At 39.5% G+C, this 21,568-nt stretch overlaps 1 protein-coding gene across 1 annotated transcript in view; it reads left to right on the top strand.

The window, feature by feature from the left end:
* The window catches only part of lemd3 (LEM domain containing 3), a 42,241-nt gene extending 22,876 nt beyond the window's left edge, over positions 1 to 19,365 (top strand). The window contains exons 5-13 of the mRNA XM_052030645.1: positions 2,530 to 2,609; positions 2,716 to 2,861; positions 5,084 to 5,185; positions 6,645 to 6,747; positions 6,861 to 7,039; positions 15,229 to 15,310; positions 16,677 to 16,782; positions 16,946 to 17,024; positions 17,635 to 19,365. Coding sequence (XP_051886605.1) covers positions 2,530 to 2,609; positions 2,716 to 2,861; positions 5,084 to 5,185; positions 6,645 to 6,747; positions 6,861 to 7,039; positions 15,229 to 15,310; positions 16,677 to 16,782; positions 16,946 to 17,024; positions 17,635 to 17,798 — 1,041 coding nt within the window. The 3' untranslated portion in view covers positions 17,799 to 19,365. The remainder of the gene's footprint in view (positions 1 to 2,529; positions 2,610 to 2,715; positions 2,862 to 5,083; positions 5,186 to 6,644; positions 6,748 to 6,860; positions 7,040 to 15,228; positions 15,311 to 16,676; positions 16,783 to 16,945; positions 17,025 to 17,634) is intronic.
* The last annotated feature ends 2,203 nt before the right edge of the window (positions 19,366 to 21,568 follow it).

The following is a 21,568-nucleotide window of genomic DNA, read 5'->3' as shown; positions in this document are numbered from 1 at the left end:
CACAAAAAGGGGGAAAATGATGTTGAGATGGCAACCAGATCAGAGACAAGGGGCCAAATGGTTTACTCTGCTCCTAATTTGTGGTAGATGACAGTAGGTGGGATAAATGATAGAATTGTCCCTGCTGTTTTGTTGATGATGGTGTTGGTGAAAAATATAGCTTGTGACTTTGAAAGGGAGGGTCCTTCCTCTGACTTTTCCTGGATGGCTTATGATTGAGGCTTGGGGAAGGTGTTGATGAACATCTTTATCTGATAAAGCTCCATATAAGCAAGGCATTGCAGTTTCCATCATGTGGCCACAAATAATGCCGTTCTCCACATTGACATCATCATCTTTGAAGATGGCCATCATCTGGATGTGGCAGAACACCTCAATGCCTCTTCATGGTGAGCTGTTTTGGTGAAGGTGGGACTTCTTTAGGGGCTTCTTTCTCCTCCTTTGTCGCCTTTTGCTTAAACTCTAAAATCTTCATTTGTGAGCTATGTGCTTGCAATTCCAGTAACTTCATCAAACTCTGTCATGTGGCAACTTGACAGTGTCTTAGAAATTTTTCAGTTTTATAAACCATGGGAGTCATACATACACTTTTACCATAATTTCCTCCATAAACCTTCCTACATGGGTTATGTCATTTTAAGAGGCACTGATACAATCTATGGCTCCCTTGATACTGTACCTCTTCCAAATTTCCTAACTGGTGAGTTTATGATTGACACCTAACTCTGAAATGACGTGCCTCGTTGAGTGCAGCAAAATGAAAGCTTTGAACCTAACGAAAGCGTACTGGTCTGTGGGTTGCAACAACAGTCTGATGTTGGGGAGTAGCATCAGGGACATATTGACAATGAGCTGGATTTTCTTGCACAATAACGATGAGGAGATAAAAGACATTATTTAACCTGGAAGAATAATGTCATCATCCAGGCTTTTTTTTGATCACCATACCACTGGAAGATTGGCCTTTGACTGTCCATTAGGAACCCTGGGGTTCTGTGGAGATTAAAGTGGGTTTAAGCTTACAGCCAACCTTGGCACTGCCTCCAAGGACACAGGTAATGTGATCTTTGACTGCCTTGAAGCCTGAACAGTTTTGTCATTCCTGTGTCTTATTTGCCTTGAACACTTGTTTTAAGGGAGTAGCCAATTTATTTGATGATTCATTTCAGTACCTTTGGAAATTTTTGGCCACCGCTTGCTGCCTCTCGCACATGATGAATATTATACAGGTGTACACAATTTTCGAAGTATTCTTAAATCAACTGTGGCTAGTCTTGAACCTGTTAATGGTTTCACAAGATCCATCAACTGCTACAATCATTCAAGTCTTGCCATGGTTTTCTTGCATTTTCCCGGATCATCATCAAGCTTGGGGACACTTATAATTGGTTGCAACACAAAAAGCTGCAGGAACTCAGCAGGTCAGGCAGCATCTATGGAGGGAAATGGACAGTCAACATTTCAAGTCAAGGCTCTTCATCAGGACTGGAAAGAAAGATGGGAGATGGCCAGTGTTAAAAAGGTAGGTGGGGGAAGGGACAGAGCAAGAGCTGTCAGGTGATAGATGGATCCAGATGAGAGGGGGATGATGTAAGAAGCTAGGAGGTGGTAGGTGGAAGTGACAAAGGGCTGGAGAAGATGGAATCTGTGAGGAGAGGACAGTGGGCCATGGAATAAAGGGAAGGAGGTGGGGGGAACAGGAGGGAGGAATGTGTGGGTGATGAGCAGTGAGAGAGGGTTGGGGGGAAGGAGAAGGGTTGATAGGGCTGGTGGGATAAGGGGAAATAAAAGGGTTGGGGGGGGGGGAAGAGCGCACAGAGGGGAGTGGTTACTGGAAGTTAGAGAAATCGATGTTCGTGCCTCAGGCTGGACACTACCAAGGTGGAATATGGAGTGCTGTTCCTCTAATCTGTATCTATCCTTTGATATCTCCACCCTTTGTACCACACCACACTTGCAGGGGCAACAGTCCGCCACAACCAATTGAGGTCTATTTTCAAAAGGCAATTGTATCAAGAGTCAGTTATTGCATTTAAGTAGGCTGAAGTGTTTTTGAGTGGATAGTGATCTTAGTTGACACAGCTGCACCTGTCAGGGATTTGAATTTTTTGTAAAAAAAAATGTATATTGAAGATGTGTATCCCATGATTTATTATTATACAATCAGAACTTTCTTTTCTGTGTTTCTTGGTTATTAACCATGATTCCTTTTGTAAATTGTATGATGTTATCTGATAGTACTGCTTTGTTTTTGAAAATTTGAATATTTGTATAATTAGGTCATTTATTTTAGGCTATGATTGAACAAACTGCTGGTGGCTTTTTGATGTCAAAATTTTGCCTTGAAATTCCTTTTTATTAGTAACTGTTACTCCTTAGAATTTTTGGGCAATCAAGAATTTGGTTTTTTTTGTCGTGCTGTAGTTTGTTGGTACATGTTGCTGAATTTGGGTGTTAGTTTGAAGAACTTGATTTCTGAATTTTTAAAGAAATAAACTTCAATTTTTTTTTTACTACTGATTTATACAGGTTCTTGATCCCAATCATGGAGGGAAATTTAATGGTTCACTGCAGTGGATTTTACAAAGTACTGATGACTTGGGCATAAAGTGAGTGAGTTTGTTCATTGAGGGTGGATTTTAAGCCCAAAACCTATGTCATTGCAAATCAGAGCAGCAGGGCCAATAATAATCAGCTTTTGTCTTTAATGCATAGGTTGCTTGGCAACGACTCAGATGTAAAGGTAAATGATGTGAGTGAAGTACTGTACCTGGAATCTACCCATCCACAGATGTCTTTCATTTGCCGCTTCCGCCGTGCATTTTTAACTGTACTTCACAGAATGTTTATCTTCCTTGTTGGTGAGTTTCACATTTGTAATACTTTTTCCAGTGATACAATATAGTACAAAATAACTCGACTCCAAAACTACTAAGGCTTGCAGAATAGTAGAAATCAATGAGTGGAAGTTTCCTGCATGACTTTCCTTTTTAAAATAATTTCCTTTCAGCAGTGAACTTGTACACAAACTTTTTGTAAGTTGTAGAAGTAATCAACAATTTTCACTGTTGTATGTATGGATGACTTTAATTTTTTTTCCATTTTCTCACTTCCCTGCATTGTGGTGTGGTTCTGCATATCGTAGCTCCATCTAATATCATGCACAATGGACCAAACTTTATTTTTCTTTGCCTGGCCAGATCTTTCTGACTTTCGAGAAGGGACTGCAGGAGTTGTTGCATATTTCCTCACTCTAACCTATAGTCTACAGAGATTAATTATTGTTCTCTTGCTTAGCTTAACATGGTGTAGAAATCAAGTGTTTACTTGCTATCCTGGTGACCCTTCTGTTTTCCAAATTCACTTTTTTTTAAACTGTTTATCTTCTTAATTAGCCCTCAACAAGAAAGTTGGGAATGTTACTGTGGTTTTCTTGATTTCCATTACTGACTCAAGTACTTCAAGCTGGGATAATTCGCTTTACTTTCCTCCGATCACATTCCTGCCAGTAGAGTTTATTGCAAGAGCAGATCCTATGAGGAGGCCATGGAAGGGGTGGGTGCAATGCAAGAAAGGCATTCATCCCCTGCTCTCCACCCTCATGCAAGTTATTCCAGTTTTGTTGATGGCCACTTTGATTCTATTGAATTGTCACCTAAATATTGTTAAATGAATTTTACATTTGCAGATTGGTTAAATGTCTTGGCTTTAAAAATTTCCAGTCATTGGTATTGTAAAAGAGAGAATAACTGATCAGTAAGGTAGATTTAAAAGAAGTCTAAAACAGCAACCCTAGAAACTTGTGGTCCCCAAGTTTGGAAATCATGAGAAGCAGGAGTGGGCTCCTTTGACTTCTGAGTTTGGTCTACCAATTATAGCTGATCTGATCGCAGCCTCAACTTCATATTCTTGCCTACCCACAGTAATTTTCACTCCCCTTGCACATGGAGAATCTCTCTACCTCTGCATTAAATATATTCAAGAACTCGTCTTCCACCATTAAGGAGAAGAGATCCATAACAACCTTTCTGAAGCGGAAAGAAGTCCTCCTATGCCTTAAGTATGTGACCCCCTTAAGTTTTAAATAGTTCTAGGTTTTCCCACAAGAGGAAACATCCTTTCTACATTTGTCCTGTCAAATCCCCATACAATCTTGTATAAATAAAGTCACCTCTTGTTCTCTAAATTCCAGCAGATATATACCTAACCTATTCAACCTTCATAAGATAACCTGTCCATTCCAGATACTGGTCTAGTAAACCTTCTGAACTACTTCAATGCATTAACGTATATGGAGACTAGTACTATAGATGTAGTCTCATTACTGCCTTTTATAAATGAAGCACTACTTCTGTATTTTTCTATTCTATTCCTTGAGGAAAGAAGGATAACATTGCAGCTTTCCTAATTACTTGCTGAACCTTCATACCAGCCTTTTGTTAATCATGCACTAGGACACCCAGATCCCTCACCATCTGAGGATTGTACTCTCACCACTTAGATAATACTTTGTCCATTTTGCCTGCCAAAATGGACAATTGACATTTTCCCACATTATACTCCTCTTGCTAAATCTTTGCTCACTCATTTTATCTATATCACCTCGCAGGCCCCTTGTGCTATCGTCACAACATTTTCCTACCTTGTGTCATCAGCAAATTTAGCAACCATACCTTTGGTGCCTTTTATCCAAGTTACTTATATATTATAAAATGTTCTGACTGCAGTATTGATCCCAATAGCACACCACTCTTTTCATCGTGCCAACCAGATAAAGCCCTATTTATGTCTCTTTTCTATTTCCTAACAATCTTGTGTTACCTGGCAGTATCATTTCTGAGCTCCACCTTTCTGATTTCCATCAGAACATTGGATTCTTTTCTCTTGGGTCCAGCTGTGGCATTGTCATTAAGTTTGAATAATTACTAATCACATCATCTTAGACCTCCAAAACTCTCATGAAGCATGTTGGGATATATTGCTACATTAAATGTTCTGGAAAAACCTGTCCAGATCCTAGTCAAGTCTGCCTTTTCATTAAATGTAATTGATTGACTTGGTATTGTTTGTTTGATACTTTTAGGTGTGGCAATTGTTTGGGGAGTGCTTTATTACATGAAGTATCGTTGGAGAAAGGAAGAGTCAGAGACCAAACAGATGTACGACATGGTGGAAAGAATCATAGGTATCCAGCCATTGTTTTGAAAATGTAATGTACATAATGGCTAATGAAATCTATCAACAAATTGAAGCTGAGACCTTTTTAATTTCAAAAATGTTCATATAAGTTGATAGTCAGATCCTCATTTACAGTTTGAAGTTACTGGTTAATGTATGTGCTCTTTTAATAATGTGACCAATGTTTCAACTTGTATGACTCCCTGCATAATGCTAACACAATATGCAATGGCTTTCAGCTGCCATGCTTGTGGAAATTGGATTGAAGAAATCTTTTGATATTGTGAACAAAAAAGCATGCAAATCTTATTATCCTGGCCTGGGAGATAGAAATCCTTAAGTTAGAAGGTTGTGCCAATTGCTCACCTGTGAAATTTAAATGAATCGACTGTGCATCATTTTGGGGGGGAAAAAGTGAGCATCATCAGGAGCCTTTGACATTGAAGTCACTGACAATGAGGCTGGCCAAATGGGAATATGAAGGATGGGGAGATAGTTGAACTGATTAGTTCAACTCATTAACAGGAACCAACAATAGGTAGTAATATGGACAGTGAAGAAGGTTGTCTAAGGTTACAACAGGATATTGATCAACTGGGAAAGTGGGCAAAGTAATGGCAAATCGAATTTAACTTGGACAAGTGTGAAATGATGCATTTTGGGAAGTTTGGGCAGGACATGCATGAAGGGCGGGGCTCTGGGAAGTGTTGAACAGAGTTGGGGGTACAAGTACAAAGTTCCCTGGAAGTGGCAACACGAGTAGACAGTGATGAAGGAGGTGTGTGGCATGCTTACCTACAATCAGCTGAAACACTGACCACGAGAATTGGGACGTTATGTTACAGTTGTACAAAACACTGGTTAGACTGCACTTGGAATATTGCATGCACTTCTGGTCGCCACACTACAGGAAAGATGTGATTAAGCTAGAGAGGGTGCAGAAAAGATTCACAAGGAAATTGCCTGGACTGGAGGTCTTGAGTTTTAAGGAGAGATTGGATAAGCTGGGTCTGTTTTCCCTTGATGCTTTGCTCATTCAAGTACCTGTTCACTCGAGCAATGGAGGCTGAGGGGTGGCCTGACAGAGGTGTATAAAGTTATGAGTAAGGGTAGATAATAGTCTGTTTCCCATAGTAGGAGTGTCTAAAACTAGAGGGCATTGGATTAAGTTGAGAGCGAAGAGGTTTAAAGTAGGTCTTGGGGAGTAAATTTTACACACCAAAAGTAGTTGATATCTGTAATGAGTTGCCAGAGAAGGTGGTGGAGGCAGAAAATTATCAGTTCCCTGTCACCCATCCCCTTTTTTTTCCCCCTCTCTATGGACTTGCTGCCTCAAGTGGTTTTAAGTTGATGTTTTCCAGGAATGTTTCCTCTGTACATCTGAGTTCAACTAGATTTCTGCTATAGAAGTGGCTACCAATTAAATGATGGCTGACACTGGTTGATTTTTTTTTTCTTGCTTTTAGATGTTTTAAGAAGTCATAATGAAGCCTGTCAAGAAAATAAGGACTTGCAGCCCTATTTACCTATTCCCCATGTACGTGATTCTTTGATATCACCTCAGAATAGGTAAGACATTAATATTAAAGAACAAAAATAGAACCTTCCAGTCATACAAAAGTTCAGGTTTATTTTCACCATGTTTCTACATTAACCACATTTTTTTGGGTGGAATTTTGCAGGAAAAAAATGAAAAAGGCATGGGAAAGAGCTGTGGATTTTGTAGAAACCAATGAATCTCGTATTCAGAAAGAAACTCAAAGAATAGGAGGAGGAGATTTCTTAGTTTGGAGGTGGATGCAGCCGCCTTCAGCTTGTGATAAGATTACAGTTGTGCCATCAAAAGTATGGCAAGGAAAAGGTATGAATTTGGTTTACAAATCTCTGTTTGCACTTTTAAATGTATTGAACAAGTTAACCTTTTATAGAAAACTACCATAAGTTGAATACCAATCTTTTTCACAAGTTTCTTTGATGTAGTTTATGCAGCTGATCAACCGTTTGGTGTTTCACACACTAGTGCAGTTAAGGCAATCTCAGTCGTTACAGCAATGAAATTATCAGCATTTGCCATCACAACCCTATGAATCTAATAGCAAATGTGAGATTTCTACACCACGCTAAAATCCAGCAGTTGCTGTTGATCAACTCTGCCCCCTTCCTCCCTCCACACACAAGTAGCCTTATGCTTTAGCTTTAGTCAGAAGCTGTATTAGTATACATTTTAAAGAGTTATGAAATAGTCTTACAAAATTCTATAAAGATGATATAGTATGCATTTAAAACTATGTTGTCTGATAAGTACAGTTTTGCGAACTCATTTCAAAATAAAAACCATTGTGTGTGTGTGTACACATTACAATTCCTTTGCAAGCTTCAGTATTTTAATTTTATGGTACCGTTTGCTATAAGCTTGTGTATATTCTGCTCTGTATAGAACAGTACAGCACAAGAACAGGCTCTTTGGCCCACAATGCTGTGCCAAACTAATTAAATTTGTAATCAAATGCCCAACTAAACTAATCCCTTCTGCCTACACAATGTCCATATCCCTCCACTTCCTGCACATTCATGTGCCTATCTCAGAGCCTCTTGAATGCCTCTTGTATTTGCCTCCACCACCACCTCTGGTAACGCATTCTAGGCACTCACTACTGTGTGGTTTTTTTTAAGAAAAACAAAAATCTCACCTTGAATGCATGCCCTCTGGCATTAGACATTTCAACCCTGGGAAAAAGATAACAGCTGTCTATTCAATGCTTTTCATAATCTTATAAACCTCGATCAGATTTCCCCTCAGCCTGTGCTGCCGCTCGAGAGAAAACAACCCAAATTTGTCCAACCTCTCCTTATAGCAAATGCCTGCTGCATTGTGGTAAACCTCTTCTGCACCTTCTCCAAAGCCTCCACATCCTTCCTGTAATGGGGTGACCAGAATTGAATGCAGTACTCCAGATGTGGCCTAATTCAAGTTCTATAAAGCTAATAATAAATCTCCTACGGGAGAATGTGGAGTTCATAGATAAGAGCTACAGGGAGACAGTCACTCCTAAGCTGCAGGAGGTAGGTAGCTGCGTGACTGTCAGGAGAAGAAAGGAAAATAGGCAGGTAGCGCAGAGTACCCTGGTGGCAGTTCCCCTGAATAATGGGTATACTGTTTTGGATACTGTTGGTGGGGACCTACCAGGGGAAAGCCACAGTGACCATGTCTCTGGTACTGAGTCTGGTTGTGTGGCGCACAAGGGAAAGGGGGAGAAGAGAGCGTTAGTGATAGGGAATTCAATAAAAAAGGGGGGGGGGGGGGCGGGACAGACAGATTCTGTGGATGTGAAAGAGACTCCCAGATGGTATGTTGCCTCCCAGGTGCCAGGGTCAGGGATGTCTCAGATCGGGTCCACAGCATTCTGAAGGGGGAGGGCGAACAGCCAGAAGTTGTATATATTGGTACCAATGACATGGGTAGGAAAAGAGATGAGGTTCTGAAGAGGGACTATAGAGAGCTAGGTAGGAAGCTGCAGAGCAAGACCTCAAGGGTAGTAATCTCTGGATTGCTGCCTGTGCCGTATGCCAGTGAGGGCAAGAATAGGTTGATTTGGAAGATAAATGCATGGCTGAGGAGTTGGTTCAGGGTTTCAGATTTGTTGATCATTGGGATCTCTTCTGGGGAAGGTACGACCTATACAAAAGGGATGGGTTACACCTGAAGTGGAGGGGACCCAGTATTCTTGCAGGCAGGTTTGCTAGAGCTGTTGGGGGGGTGGGGGAGGGGTTAAACTAGTTTGGCAGGTGGGTGGGAATTCAAGTGATAGGTTAGAGGTTGGTGCATTTAGTGTACAAGTAGATGCAGAGTGCAGAAAGACTGAGGAAGGATAGGCAGTTGAAAGGGCAAAATTGCAGTCAGTTGGATGGACTGAAGTGTGTCTACCTAAATGTGAAGTATCAGGTACAAGGGTGATGAACTTAGGTAAGTACATTGAACTATGGCATTGTGGCCATTACAGAGACTTGGCTGTCACAAGGGTAGGAATGGCTGCTGGATATTCCAAGGTTTAGATGTTTCAAAAGGGGCAGGGACAGAGGTGGGGAAGTTTCTTTGCTGATCGGGGACAGTATCACAGCTGTAGAAAGGGAGGACGTCCTGGATGGATTGTCTACTTAGTCAGTGTGGGTGGAAGTCAGAAACAGGAAGGGAGCGATCAATCTATCGGGAGTTTTCTACAGACCCCCCAATATCTGCAGAGACGCTGAGGAACAGATCGGGAGGCAGATTTTGGAAAGGTGCAAAAATAAGAGGGCTGTTGTCATGGATGATTTCAACTTCCCTAATATTGATTGGTACCTCCTTAGAGTAAAGGGGATAGATGGGGCAGAGTTTGTTAGGAGTGTCCTGGAAGGATTCCTGACACAGTATGTGGACAGGCTGGCTAGAGGGCCATTCTGGACCTGGTACTAGGCAATGAGCTTGATCAGGTTTCAGATCTCTTGCTGGGAGAGCATTTTGGAGACAGTGCCCATAACTATTTGACCTTTACCTTACCATAGCCTAGGAGAGGGATAGGAGCACACAATATGGGAAAGTATTTAATTGGGGGAGGGGGAATTAAGATACTATTAGGCAGGAACTTGGGAGTGTTAGTTGGGAACAGATGTTCTTGGGGAAGTGCACAACAGAAATTTAGAGATTGTTGAGGGTGTACTTGCATGGGGTACTGGATAGGTTTGTCCCATTGAGGCAGGGTAAGGATGGTAGAGTGAAGGAGACATGGTTGACAAGACATAGAACATCTTGTCAAGAGGAAGAAAGAAGCATAGCTAAGGTTTAGAAAGCAAGGATCAGACAGCTCTGAAGAGTTACAAGGTAGCTAGGAGGGAGCTTAAGAATGGAATTAAGAGAGCTAGAAGGGGGCATGAGAAGGCCTTGGTGAGTAGGATTAAGGAAGACCCCAAGGCATTTTACACTTATGTGAAGAATAGGAGAATGACTAGGATGACGGCAGGACTGATCAAGAATAAAGGAGGAAATGTGCCTGGAGTCAGAAGAGGTAGGGGAGGTCCTTAATGAATACTTTGCTTCAGTATTCACCAGTGAGAGACCTTGACATTTGTGGGGATGACTCACAACAGGCTGATACACTAGACCATGTCAACGTGAAGAAAGGATGTGATGGAACTTTTGAAAAACATTAGGATAGATAAGAAATTGGGGCCGGATGGGATATAACCAAGGTTATTATGGGAAGTGAGGGAAGAGATTACTGCGCCTTTGGCGATGATCTTTGCATCCTCACTGGCCACAGGAGTAGTGCCAGATGATTGGAGGGTGGCAAGTGTGGTTCCTTTGTTCAAGAAAGGGAGTAGGGATAACCCTGGGAATTAGACCAGTGAGTCTTACTTCAGTGGTGAGCAAATTACCGGAGAAGATTCTTAGAGACAGGATTTATGAGCATTTGGAGAAGCATAGGCTGATTAGGGACGGTCAGCATGGCTTTGTGAGAGTCAGGTCATGCCTCAAGCCTGATTTTCTTCTTTGACGATGTGACAAAGCACATTGATGAAGGTAGAGCAGTGGATATGGTGCACATGGATTTTAGTAAGACGTTTGATAAGGTTCCTCATGGAAGACTCGTTCAGAAAGTCAGGAGGCATGAGATCCAGGGAAACTTGGCTGTGTGGATTTAGAATTGGCTCGTCTGTAGGGTGATTGTTGATTGAGAGTATTCTGCCTGGAGGTCGGTAACCAGTGGTGTTCCACAGGCATCTGTTCTGGGACCCCTGCTCTTTGTGATTCTTATAAATGACTTGGATGTTTTCTGATGATACAAAGGTTGGTGGTATTGTGGATAGTGTAGAAAGTTGCTGCAGGTTACAACAGGACATTGATAGGGTGCAGAGCTGGGCTGAGAAGTGGCAGATGGACTTCAACCCAGAAAAAGTGAAGTGGTACACTTTAGAAGATCGAATTTGAAGGTAGAATACAAGGTTAATCGCAGGACTCTTAGCACTGTGGAGGAATATAGGGATCTTTGGGTCTACGTCTATAGATCCCTCAAAGTTGCCGCACAGGTTGATCGGGTTGTTAAGAAGGCGTATGGTGTGTTGGCCTTCATTAGTCAGGGTATTAGTCAGGTTCGAGAGCCACAAGGTAATGTTGCAGCTCTATAAAACTCTGGTTAGACCACACTTGGAGTATTGTGTTCAGTACTGGTTGCCTCATTATAAGAAGAATGTGGAAGCTCTAGAGACGGTGCAGAAGAGATTTACCAGGATGCTGCCTGGATTGGAGAGCATGCCTTATGAGGATAGATTGAGCAAGCTAGGGCTTTTCTCTTTCAAGCGAAGGAGGTTGAGAGGTGACTTGACAGAAGTGTACAAGGTAAGAGACATGGATCAAGTGGACAGTCAGAGACTTTTTCCCGGGGTGAAAGTGGCTAACATGAGGGGGCATAATTTTAAGGTGACTAGAGGAAGGTATAGGGGGGATGTCAGAGGTAACTTTAACACAGAGTGATGGGTGTGTGGAATGTGGTGGAGGCAGATACATTAGGGATATCTAAGAAGCTCTTAGATAAGCACGTGAATGATGGAAAAATGCAGGGATATGTGGGAGGGAAGGGTTAGATAGATAGGCTAAATGTCAGCACAACATCGTGGGCTGCAGGGCCTGTACTGTGCTGTAACGTTCTATACTGAAATCTATATTGAATAATGTATTTCAAACATGTATTTATCACTCTAAAACATTTAAAATATTAGCTGAAAATTTGCATTTTTCTCCCTGGCTTGCTGAAAATACCTTGATTGGATGGCTGTTTACTTTGATTTTGTAGCTGCTGGGCATCACAGATACTTTTTTGGATCTGATATTTGACAGGAATTGACATTGATAAAGGGGGGATTCACTAGATTTTAAACGACCAACTTCCTTCAAAATCTGAGTGCCATTACTTCACTACTGGGGTGTACAGTTTGTCTGGTCCTTGGCAGGGTTCTGTGCAAATAGTGGGCTAGATCACCCTGCATCTGATGCGTTGCCTTAATTTGCCAACTGCAGTAGCCACCCAGTTGGACTTGCGTTTTATGGAAGGTGGAGGCTCAGGTGAGCTGATGGTTCACACCTGACAAGCACCCTGCATGTTGCTATAGGTTCTGCGCAGCAAATGAGCCTCAGCCATTGTACCCTGAGGATTCTCATATAAATGCTGGTTCCAAAGGAATACAGCCACAAGAATCTATCATTGATGAATATGCTTTCGGGAGCAAACCATTGCACCAATTTCTTTTTCCCTAACTTGAGGCTTCATTTGTCTTCAGTTAAAACATTATTCTACTAATTGCTCAAAGGAAAATAAAAACTGCAGATTTTGTACAGCAGAAATGGCCAAGTGTTGAAAAGCAATGCTGCTATTTTGCTCTGCAGTCTCTGACCAGTTCTGATGTAACTCAGTTTTTCACTCTCGACTGATCCTGTTTGACCTGCTGCATTTTCCCAGCATTATCCTTTATTTAAGATTTCCAGCAATTGCTGTCTCCTCATAGTGCCAGCATGCTGTTTTTTTTCTCCTCTGTTCTCCCTCCACTTCCAGGTGGTTTAGCTGCCACTATTACACTTAATTACCCTTCCTAATGTCATCCATTTTCTGATGGTCTCCTCCCCCCCACCCCCCATCACAGACATTCCCTTTGTTCTTCTCTCTCGCTCTCCCCTCTGCAAATTAAAACCAACCTGTTATCTAAATATTCTCCATTCTTAAGAAGGGTAATCATCCTGAAACATTAAGCCTGTTATCCTCAGATGTCACCTATACTGCTGTTAGATTTAGAGTAAAACTTAAGCCTCTTTGCACAAATCAGAAAAACTGCTTAAAATTGACAGTTACAAATTTAATGTTTCCACAACCGTTTGCATTCCAGGGGTTGAACATGAACACTAATTAATACAAATCTGTGCATCTTCAGAACTACACTAAAGTAAAGTTCAATGTGCGACAAGAATTTAAAACAAAAGTTATGATCTTTTTCTATGTACCTCATAACTATGCGATAAGCAGGCAAAATAAGCCAGAGCATAAAAGAGACCGAGGGGTATCAAATGAGATTTTAACACTGATCATACTGGTTTCAGCTCCTTTTCTTCCTGACATTAAAAATACTTGTTGGTCTTTTTTTAACCTAAACTGCATCTTTAGTTTCTCTCCATCTCTGGCCTCTTTGCTTTCCTGGATCCTTCAATGTATTGCTACTTCTCAAATTCATCTTTTCTAGAATTCCATGTTTGAATGTCACTATGGTCAAAATGACAGTTAGCCAAAGCTGTCTATTCCCCTACTATCACGAAGTTTAAATCACCTGTCACTCTGGTTGCTGATATACATTGGCTCCTAGTTAAACAACATGTTCATTTTTAAAATTTGTAGCCTTGTTTTCAAGATCCCAGATTGCATTGTCCCCATCAGGATTTTAATTTGCTAGGCTAGATCTTATCAGTGGAATAATCAATTGGTGCTTGTGGATGCCCGATTTTAAAAACCAAGATTAATACAATGTATAGTATTCGCACACTTTAAGGATGGTGGTATTCTGCTTGGAAAATTATAAGTAGAGAGAATTGCAGAATGGCAGAACAGCTGTTGTAGTCACCTCTAGCCTTGCGGCCTTCTGGGTCCATGAAGAAAGGTAGTTTAAATGTAATGTGCAACTACCAAAGCAAAGCCTGCTGAAAGGGAGCACATCTACAATCCTGTATCAGTTCACTCTGCCACCACCTTCTTACCTGGCTAATCTGCATGTGCTCTAGATATGAGCAAAGTTTGTTTAAAAAGCCAGGGTTTCTCCCATTCAGCAGCAGAAGTTTGATTCATTTTTCTAATTGGCATTTAACACAAATTGGGGAGGAGAAAATAGACACATTTTATAAAGCTAGTTTGTCCTATCACACACAATGATCTATGTCTGAATTTAATGTGAAACTTGTACCGTTTAGTTCATACAATTTCAGGTGGTTCTGTGTGCAGTTGACATGGAAGAAACAGTTTAGTGTTGAATAGAAGCTTTTGTTTGCTCACATTTGATTTGGTGTTTTAAGCAGAGTTTTGTAACAGTGAGTGTTTTAACAATATTGCATCCAGAAAATAGTTATGCAGAAGTTTTAAACATCACCTCCACTTGCAAGTGAAGCATTGTTTTAAGTTTGTAGGTCCTCTGTTAAGTTGCGGTTTATCTGATTTGGAATAATTTTGCAACTGTTAATTATTTCCTTTTCGTGGGATCAGCCATCTCTGTCCTGTTATGTTAGTAGTTTTTTTTGGGGGGGGGGAGGGGGGTTAGTTACTTTGCAATTTCAAAAAAAAAGTTCCAGTTTGAAGTCAAAGTAATTTGGAGGACCAAGAGGATGTAGTAGGAGACGTGCATCTGGCATTGTTTAACTATAGCGTCCTGTAGAATACATTGCATACCCTAAGCAAGTACTAGTCATTCAAATTACTTTTAATTTAATGTGGAGGAAATAACAAGTTCCAGGAATTATATACTGTAGTCTTTATTATTTTCTTTGCTCCAGAGGTTATGTTTGACTACAAGCATCACTTTGCCATCTTGATTTGTGGGCATTCCTCAAGTTCATTCACACAAACTGCATTGTGGAGTAGTGTTTGCTGTAAATTGTGATGGCAAGTGGCTGCAGATATTTTGCCAATGAAGTGGGAGGAGCAGTACAGGGATAACTGATCCTGCATTCTTAATTGCAAGCAACATTCAGGAGTAGAAATCCTCAAATCCCTTATGTTGGCTGAGAGTGCTTACAGTGGTTTACTATCATAGTGACAACTAATGCTGCCTTGAGAGCAATCTTTGGGAGGACATCAGGGAGTACGTTTCATTGAAACATGCATTTTAGGTGACGATTTTTTTTTCCCCCTAAGCAAAATGAACTTCCAACTTAATACTTCAGGTTAAATAGTTTTCATTGCTGGGTGGATATGTTCTTGTAGAAAAATATTTTAAGGACCTGTGTACTTCCAGTACAGCGTTAAATTCTGAGTTTTTCTTGTGTAGCTTTCCACCTTGATGGTAGAAATTCACCACCTAACAGTTTGACGCCCTGTTTAAAGATCCGCAACATGTTTGACCCAGTCATGTAAGTATTTGATACATTATAGTTACTCGACTGCTATGTCTCCAAGTGACCAGAGTTGTACCAGCACATTAAAAGTACAAATAGATACCTAGATTTATACAATTAAAAATAAAGGCTTGCAAATCATGACTCAAACGCTTTAGTTTTTTAATTGGGTTTTGTAATTATTGAAATGCATGTTGATCAGTTTGGTGTTCAACTGTCATGGTTTATCTAAGTATCAAAGCTGAAGGGTTAATTGCAAATTTAGAGAGAATTTTAGGATTCTGCTGCTGGGTTAATGTTTTTACTCTATTCCCTTGATATTGCCTTAATGCCTTTTATATTGGAGTGGTAGGAAACTGGGTTTGTGACTGTTTATCAGCACTTTTGCATCAGATGAAGGGAAAAGGATAGATATGAGTACTTGGTATTGATTTATTATTGTCATTTGTACTGAGGTACAGTGAAAAACTTGTCTTGCATACTGATTGTACAGGTCAATTCATTACACAGTGCAGTTACATTTAGTACAGAGTGCATTGAGGTTGTACAGGTAAAAACAATAACAGTACAGAGTAAAGTGTCACAGCTACAGAGAGAGTGCAGTGCAATAATGTGCAAGGTCACAACAAGGTAGATCGTGAGGTCAGAGTTCATCTCATTGTATAAGGGAACTGTTCAATAGTCTTATCCCAGTGGGATAGAAGCTGTCCTTAAGCCTGGTGGTACGTGCCCTCAGGCTCCCATATCTTCTACCTGATGGAAGAGGACCAAAGAGAGAATGCCCCAAGTGGGTGGGGTCTAATAGAATGTAGTTTTTATAGTACACTGATCAAATAAGCTGGTTGTTACTGGTTATACAAGGAGGTTTTCTTTTGCCTATTCTGTTAGTTTCCCTTTTTTGGTATTTTGTAAACAGTGCTAAAGTAAAATCATGTTGCATTTTCAATTTTTATTACCAGCTGTTTCATATTGGGATCTATTATGAAGTAGTTTCTCTTAGACTTGTTGATTTGTAATAGAAAGGTACCAAGTTAAACGTAGAATGTTAGCTGGTTAAATTGCCCTTTGATGTGCCAACAAAGAAGTATCTATAGATAAAACTGCACAAATGGGGAAAGAAGATTTTAGTAATGAACTGAATTATGTAAATTTTAACTTGTGATGGAAATTAATACAACTGGTATAAATAATAATAAAGTAAATTTAGGGACATATGGTTTGCTTACTCCAAATCACTGCATAATCTACATTTAGATCTACAGATGAAAAAGCAGTCAATCCTACTATCAGTCAATGTGTATCAGTTACTTTTATTGCGCTAAAATTTCACATTTCTTTATTTACCTTCTAAAGTGCTTATCACCCTTTCTATATTTTACAGGGAGATTGGGGATGACTGGCATGTTGCAATCCAAGAAGCAATTCTAGAAAAATGCAGTGACAATGAGGGAATTGTTCATATTGCAGTAGATAAAAACTCACGTGAGGTGGGTCTACTGTCTTTTTAATAGACAGATATTCTGGTCTCATTTTGATGTCTGTGTGTGTGCTTAACTAGTTTACTTAAAGTCTGAGAATTTTTCTTGTAATTGATGTGGTTTCCTTGTTTTTGTTCACATACTGCAATTTCCTCTATTCTCTCTGCTGCAGGGTTGTGTCTATGTAAAGTGTCTCTCTCCTGAATACGCTGGCAAGGCTTTTAAAGCACTTCATGGCTCATGGTTTGATGGTAAGATGTTTTGAAATGTTTTTACATATAAGTTTCACTTTTTAGACACAATACAGTAGAATAATATGCTGAATTGAAAACAACTAAATGAACAATCAGGAACATTTAAACTAAGGGCTTACAAATTAGCAGGCAAATCAGTAATGCTCTGTTCACTATTCTTTTTTATGTCTGCCTGCAACCATAGCTGTCTTTGGGAGTGAGTGGTGGCTGGAGTTACATCACATTTCGGAATCCATTGCCATGTTTCAAAAAAAACCTGTTGTGTATTTACCTTTTTTCCGCCATATTGTGTGGAAGTGCACACGCCCGGTTTTCTCAAACAAAATGTCGGGTATTGTACAGTGAGACAAATGTAACTTTTAAATTTTGCTTAACTTTGCTTTTTTCCTTGAATTGCAGTTCAATGAAAAAAAATTAATATTGGTATTTAATGCTTAAAGCTAAGTTGTTTTTTGGATAGTGGCTTTTTTGGAAAAAATCATAATTAGCAGATGGTAAAGTATTTTAGTCATTTGCTAATTATACAGAATGTCCCTCTCTTGTGATATTGTTTTTGTTTAATGTTTGTTTGAATTGTCATTTAAGTAACCTTTTTTGTGTTTTTCAGGAAAGCTAGTGACTGTAAAATATCTGAGACTAGATCGCTACCATTATCGTTTCCCTCAGGCTGTCCATTGCAACACTCCCTTAAAACCATCAAATAGGTACATGAATTCAATGTCACATCTGCGTCTTCTAACCAACACAGCTAACTCTCAAGGAGCCTTATGAGACCTCTCCTCCTACTGCCAGTACTGTTATACTGCAGCAGGAGAAGTCCTGCTTGAATGCTCTGTCTTCCTTTTTATTGCTTTTATATGTACACTTTTTGTATTATAAGGACTGCATCTTTTGTGTCAAGATGCCAGGAAGCTGAAGAAAATTTCCAAAGGAGCTATCTGTAGCATTGGTGTATTGGGATAAAAAGTAGTTGTGTAGAAGTAAAACAAGGCATGGCTTTCATATAATTGTTAATTCATGGACAGGACATGAATAGTTTCATTTACTGAAAGTTAATGATATTTTTAGGTACATTAGACATTAATCATGTAGGGCAAGTCCAAACAGTATTTGACAATGGCTATATGAAAGGACACCAGGTTTAACTTGACTGCTCAGAATATTTTTTCCATTTTGGGAGTCTTGATTTGCAGTGGTTGGAAGTAAATCTATAGCTTGGCACAGGACAGCCAACCAATAACTACAGATGGCATAGTAGGAGGACTATTTGAGTAATAACAGGGAGAGAGTACACGAAAAATATAGGGCACATTTCAATGGTTTTAAATAAACTTGAACACCACTAAGAACAGCTTTATGATGTAGCTGTCTGCTTACCAATAAGATCTGATTTTATTTTGTGCACTAAACATGTCTGGATTAAATATGGATTAAAATAGTACTATCATGCAGAAAGGAGAAAACCAGCAGTGTTGTGTAATGTGTCAAAATTTGCAGAATGACCAAGTGCAGATTACTACAAAATAATGCAAATGAAATAGTTACTTATGTGTTTTAATTAGCAACTTTATCTGTCCCTCATTAATACGTAAATGGAAGCAGCCTATTTGATGAAACCATTTGCAGAATAAGTATAGTTTCACATATTAATTAATCCTGCTTTTATTTACTTTTATTCTGGATTTGGGTCGTAATCTGCAGTTAAAAGCGTTTCAGCATGGAATTGCACAAATGCACAATTTACCCAGAGTAAACATGATGCACACTGCCTGCAGCAGAGCCTTACTGTGCCTTACCTCTGTGTGCTTGATACAGGCACTGTATTGAACAGGAATGTAGTTTAATCCCAGTTTTAAAGTGTTCCACTTAAAAATCTGAACAGTTTCTGTACAGCTTTTGTTGCACTTTGGTTAAAAAGTTGTACTACAAGTAAAGCAAGGAAACTTGCTGTTCCTTGTGTGCATTGTGTAATGGTGTTGCTATTGTTCATGTTGGGCCAATCCTTGGTGCACCTGATTGTTGATCTGTTGTAAGAGTGAAAGTATGTGGATGTGCTTTTTTTTAAAAAAGGGCACCCCTTGATGCAGATGCATCTTTGAATTTTCCAGCTTCTCTGATGTATTTCATTTTATGTAAACATTGTACATTTATATATTGTAATATGTACCATTATCCAGCTTATTTTGCTTATAACTGTTGAGATTGACAATATCCCAACCTGCAAGACAGATGGGAAGGTGTATAATATCCAGAAGTTCAAAGTTCAGATGTTTAATGTAATTTGTCATTTGTCTTGTAAAAACAACTCTAATTAAAGGTTTACTAGGGGTTTTTAAAATGCTGGTATTTGTGTACATTGCTTGCAATCTTTAAGCTACAACCATTAAGGTTTGTATTATCTTACCATAAGCACCTTCAAAGTAAAACATTTCTAAATTATTATACAGTGATTGCTGAACAACTTGTTTTCTATAACAAAAAATTCCAACAGGGAAATTGTATTTCTACTGCACCTCAAAGCATTTTGTAATCAATGTACTTACTTTCAAAAATTTGTTTAACCATAAGTAAGAGGCATTTTGTGCAGCCATGCCTCATACTATCAATGAGTAAATGACCAATGCATTTCTGAAGATACAAGAGATCCCACAGATGCTGCTCGACCTGCTGAGTTCCTCCAGCAGACTGTTGCATTTCTGAAAGTGACTGGGAAAGGTGCTTTGAGCAAATTTAATGTTTTGAATAATCCCTGAACAAGCAACATGGGGCATTAGTTGTATGTTACAATAAGATCACTGCCCATTCTTCTAAATTCCAGTGGATATAGGTCATCCTTTACTCATGACAACCCCTTCATCCCAGGACTCACTATATTGAACTCTGAATTGCCTTGCAAGCATATTCCTCCTTGAATAAGTGCTCAGTTCTCCAGATGTGGTTATACCATTGCCCTGTACAGTCCTAACAAGATATTTTCTATATTTCATCCCCCTTTGACAAAAAAGTTGCATTCCTTTTACCACCTTAATTACTTGCTTCACCAGCTGATTAATTTTTCTGTTTAGTGTAGGAGGACATCAGATCCCTCAGTACAACAGCATTCTATTGAGTTTCATAATTTAAACAGTATTCTCTTCTATTGCCATCAAAATGGATAACCTCTACACATTAGGCAAGCAAGCAAAAATTTCAGAACTGGAGCATTATGTATTATCCCTCTGAAAACTCTTTGCATCTTCCATTCCTACCTCTTTCTATGATCTGTAAATTTTGCTGCACAAACCCCTTCATTTAAGTCATTTGATACAGATTGTATATGGTTGAGACCCTAGCATAAGTGGTGGCAAGCCAACCATAAAATGACCCATCTTTCTTCTCTCCCCCCCCCCTCCATTTTGTTTCATTAGTTAGCTAATCCATGTTAATATATCACTATCAATGGCAAGAGCTCTGTGCAAAACCTGTTAAGAGACACCATAATTGAACATCTTTTGGAAATTCCCTTTTACCCAGGATTATATAATAATTCTTTTATCTTCACTGGATCTGTATGTCACTGATAATATTGACATTTATTATCCATAGTAATTTCTCCTGAACTGTGGTAGTTAAGCATCAACTACATTGGTGGGACTGGAGTTGCAGGTAAGCATAATTTTTGACAATGGTCTAGTGGTTTCATGGCTACCATTACTGAGACTCATTTTTATTTAATTACTTGAATTAAATTCCCCATTGTAGGATTTGAACCAGCGTCTCTGGATCAATAGTACAGAACTTTAACTGAATTGCTCTGGTCCTGTACCCTATGTCAGATTTGGAGGCTATCAGCCAAGTGTTGCAAGGCACTTAACAATTGGTTTGGGAGAGAGAGTAATTAAGAGGTAGGAGATAAGTGAGAAGAAGTGGTCAGAGATTGGTTCTGAAAGACTTTGGGAGGTATATTAGCAAGGCAGTTTAGGAAGAGAATTCCAGGATGCAGAGAGGTAGCAGCTTGATAGCTCTGTACTACAGGGAGCTATAGAGGAACTGAAATCCTATTTCATTGTTTAAATGTATTTGTATCATGAGATTTTGGATGCATGCCTAGATTTTGCATAAGCACTGCAACCTCGGCACTGTGATGGAGCATCTTTGTGGAAGTGGGATTTAATTATACAGTTTCAGTGAAAATAGCATAGATGGAAAATGGGGAATTTAAGTTGTGATGTGTGCATGTGAATTACATGTATTCATTGTTAAAGAATGCCCATAAAGTGACATCGTTCTACAAAATGCTTGTTTAGAATGTTACTGGGTAACCTGGGGTCATATTTTCTACTTCAGACAAATCATTGGTTCCTCACAACAGTAGCATGTTTCTTGCAGCTCTCTGAAACTGTTATTTAAAGGCCCACTCTCAATTTACATAAACCTCTGAATTGTGCTACAGAATACTGCAGGCTGATTGAAAGCCTGCCTCTAATCACTGCAGTGACTCTAGATATCACCTACATCTAAAACCTTTCTAGTTTGAATGATTCAGTGATGATCCCATGGGT

Source organism: Pristis pectinata, chromosome 15 (genome assembly GCF_009764475.1).
Source record: "Pristis pectinata isolate sPriPec2 chromosome 15, sPriPec2.1.pri, whole genome shotgun sequence".
NCBI lineage: Eukaryota > Metazoa > Chordata > Chondrichthyes > Rhinopristiformes > Pristidae > Pristis > Pristis pectinata.
Note: the sequence above shows the minus strand (reverse complement) of the source record. Positions and strands in the feature narration are given on the sequence as shown.